The 3058-nt window shown below is 51.6% G+C and overlaps 1 protein-coding gene across 1 annotated transcript in view; it reads left to right on the top strand.

Annotated features, from left to right (window-relative positions):
- The window catches only part of CECR2 (cat eye syndrome chromosome region, candidate 2), a 44380-nt gene that overhangs the window by 20749 nt on the left and 20573 nt on the right, over positions 1 to 3058 (top strand). Inside the window, exons 4-5 of the mRNA XM_010145349.1 lie at positions 545 to 649; positions 1269 to 1318. Of these exons, the coding sequence (XP_010143651.1) occupies positions 545 to 649; positions 1269 to 1318 (155 nt within the window). The remainder of the gene's footprint in view (positions 1 to 544; positions 650 to 1268; positions 1319 to 3058) is intronic.

Below are 3058 nucleotides of genomic sequence, written 5' to 3'. Positions count from 1 at the left end.
AGCTGGCTCGAGACAGGTAACAGCCCCCCCACCCCCAACTCCCCCCTGTGTCTGGGTGCAGGAGCGAGGTGGGGGGATGGCAGAGCCAGCCCAGCTGGAGGGGACTCCGCCTGACTGCTGTTGTGTCGGGGGGCAGCAGGGGGGAGTGTGCGGCAGCATGGGGTGGGCCTGGGAGAGGGCTGGGGCAGTGCGGGGTGAGACCGGAGTTGCCAAGCAGACTGTGAGCTGCCCCACGTTGCACATTGTGTCGGAGCCAGTCTGCAGCCTTTGTGGCACCAGGAGAGCCTGCTGGGGGAGCGATGCTGCCTGCCGCACCGCATTCCACCCTGTCTGCCCTGCACCGTGCCGGCGGCTCCCAGATCAGGCTCCCAGCCAGTGGGAATCTCTCCTCTCCTCCCCTCCCTGTCCTGTTGCTGCTCTGATTTAATCCCTCCTTTGGTTGCGTTCCTAGCAGCTGTTCCGATTTCCCCTGCCCGTTTCCCATCCTGCTAGCCACAGTTCCCTTGCTCAGCAGATACCTCATGGTGGTTTTGCTGTTTTGCAGGGGATGTGGGGGGCAGACAAATACCCCAAATGTTCCTGGGAAAACAGGCAAGAGACGAGGGCGACCCCCAAAGCGGAAAAAACTACTGGAGGAAAATTTACTGAGGTATAGAAGGTTTGTTCCTGCAATAGACGTGAAATACCTAAGTTCCCAGAGGGAAGTATAATGTGCTTCTGGGGTTCCCCCAATAAGTATGAATATACCATGCAGCCGTAATTTCAGTGCATCTCCGAAGTGAAGCAAGCTCAGGCTTGGTGGACGCTTAGATCACTCTCCAAAGAAAATTCTGACTGAGCTGGAAGCCAAGTTTGGTGAAGCAGTGGGTATCTCTCTTACAACTGCCTGACTTCGGATGTAGTTCCTCCATGCAGTGCTGGGGGATATGCTCCTGATAAAGAACATTTTCACTGCGTAGCACTTGAAGCCAAAAATCCTGGCTGCTTCAGTCAGAATAGATTTTGGGACGCTTCCTCTAAGAATTTAAATATTGTACTTGCCAATCTCCAGCCTGCACCTTTCACTCCTTAAAATTTTATGAAGCTATGATAAATATATGTGTGAAAATATATATTGAACGTGTGTTCTGCATGGTGGGGTTTTTTACAGTTTTGCTATACGTGGAATAATTGCTGTGTTCCCCATTCTTCTCCTCAGAAGTGGCTGCATTTCAGTGATGTGAAGTAATGTATTTATTGTATCACTTCTTCTCTTTCATTTTTGCTAGGGAGAAGGCAGAAGAAAACTTGCTAATCCGTGAGACTCAGATAAGAAATGGTAAAGAGATTTTGTGGGGTCAGGGTTGATACAATCAGTTAACATAGCTCTTAAATTATCAAAGCCCGCAGAGGTGCCTTTCTCAGGAAAGGGAGAGTCTTTCTGCCGGTGGTTGGGGCCAAGTTTGGAAGGAGGGGTTGGCATTATAGGCTGCCTTTCAGCTGGGAGCCTGGGTACCTGTGGGCTTCCTATCTTATCGTGGATTAGTTTGGGATGAAGAAAACTAACCTGTTGGGTTACACTAGGTCTTGGGAGCCCAGCTGCTCACTAAAGTTGATGGAAATGGGCTGTGAATGGCTCTTGCTGCTCTGGGGAACAGGTGAGCACAAGCCCCTGTTTGTGGCAGGTGCATTTTTTCAGTCTGGGAAAAGAGTGACGTCAGTGATGCTAAGATAGAGAAGGAAGAACCTTTTTGATTCTCCTTGCCTGTTGTTCTTGGTGGCTCTTGGGTGGATGAGCTTGGTAAATGATGTCTTGGAGATGCCCACCTAAGGGTTAACAAGGTGAGCAGAAAAAGCAAGTTGGCAACATAATGTGAAAGTGAGTTTGAGGGGGCTGGGACTCATTTGTTGAACGTGTGGATCCACTGGTTTCCACATAAGCCAGGGGCTCAGCCTGCCCCTTTCCCTGTGATAAAAGGCAAGGGTGCCATTGCCTTTCCCTTGCCTCCTTCCCTTTGCCCTCTGTCTTCAGATTTCCTGGCTTCTGCTCCAGAGGTGGGCAGCAGAGCCAGAGCAATGCACACGAGGCACACGCGAGATGCTGGGGGGTTTATCAGATCATTGTCTTCCAGCACATCGTGTCACTTAAGCTGTGGAGTAATCTTCTGGTGGCGCAAAGCAGTGACTTGTTCCTGGTTGCTATTGAAATGAGTCACCTGTAGGCAGCTGGCGAGGGAAGGGGAAACAAGGGTGCAGGCTCTGGGGGCAGCATGCAGGTAAGCTCCCCACTACGGGTGGGCAGGGAATGGCTTTGCATAGCCAGGTCAGCAGCAAACAGCAGATGGTTGGTGCTTTGCCATCTCGGTTACCAATCTCCAGTGCGTTAACTTCAGCTGAAGCCGAGGGCGGGTTAAGCGATATGCTGGCCTGTGACCTGGGGCTAGCACATGCTCGCTCTGCGCCGCTGCTGTGGCACAGAGGTTTCCGACAGAGGGCAGGTGGCTGGGGGGCGGCTGCAGTTTTCCAGTCTTCCTGGGGCAACCTGATAGCTTGCGTGTTGGAGCCCAGGGCGGCTTAGATCCACAGAGGGCCCAGGGTCAGGTTAAGAGAGAAAGAGGCTCTGTTTTTTGCCTCTTTATATTCTTCGTAGTTAATTTTTTTGAAAATGCAGTGAGAAGCTGCATGACATCTGTCAGTGGGGATGATGACCATTGCTTTCTTTGCAGTGGCCAGTGGTTAGCTCTAGAATAGTCTAGATGGGGCTGAGAACCCCTCAGCCTGAAGAGGTTTGAACCAACATTTCCCCCTCCCCCAAAACAGGCCACAACCTTTTTTGCTTAGAGAGTGTCCCGGAGCAAAAGCATGCAAGTTGCAGCCCGTGAGGCTTCTCTGCTCTGTGTAAACATTTGTGGAGCAGGAGCCACATTCCCCCTCTCCAGGTGGGTGTTCCAACCACCACGCAAGAGAGTCCTTCCTTCACAATTAATATTCAGATGTTTCACGCAAGGCAGAACCACTCAGAGTGTCTTGGTAGACAGGACATGCTTCAGAGCAGAGGGTGATCTGCTTCAGATTCCAC

This window comes from Buceros rhinoceros, unplaced genomic scaffold (genome assembly GCF_000710305.1).
Source record: "Buceros rhinoceros silvestris isolate BGI_N320 unplaced genomic scaffold, ASM71030v1 scaffold22720, whole genome shotgun sequence".
NCBI classification, from domain to species: Eukaryota; Metazoa; Chordata; class Aves; order Bucerotiformes; family Bucerotidae; genus Buceros; species Buceros rhinoceros.
Note: the sequence above shows the minus strand (reverse complement) of the source record. Positions and strands in the feature narration are given on the sequence as shown.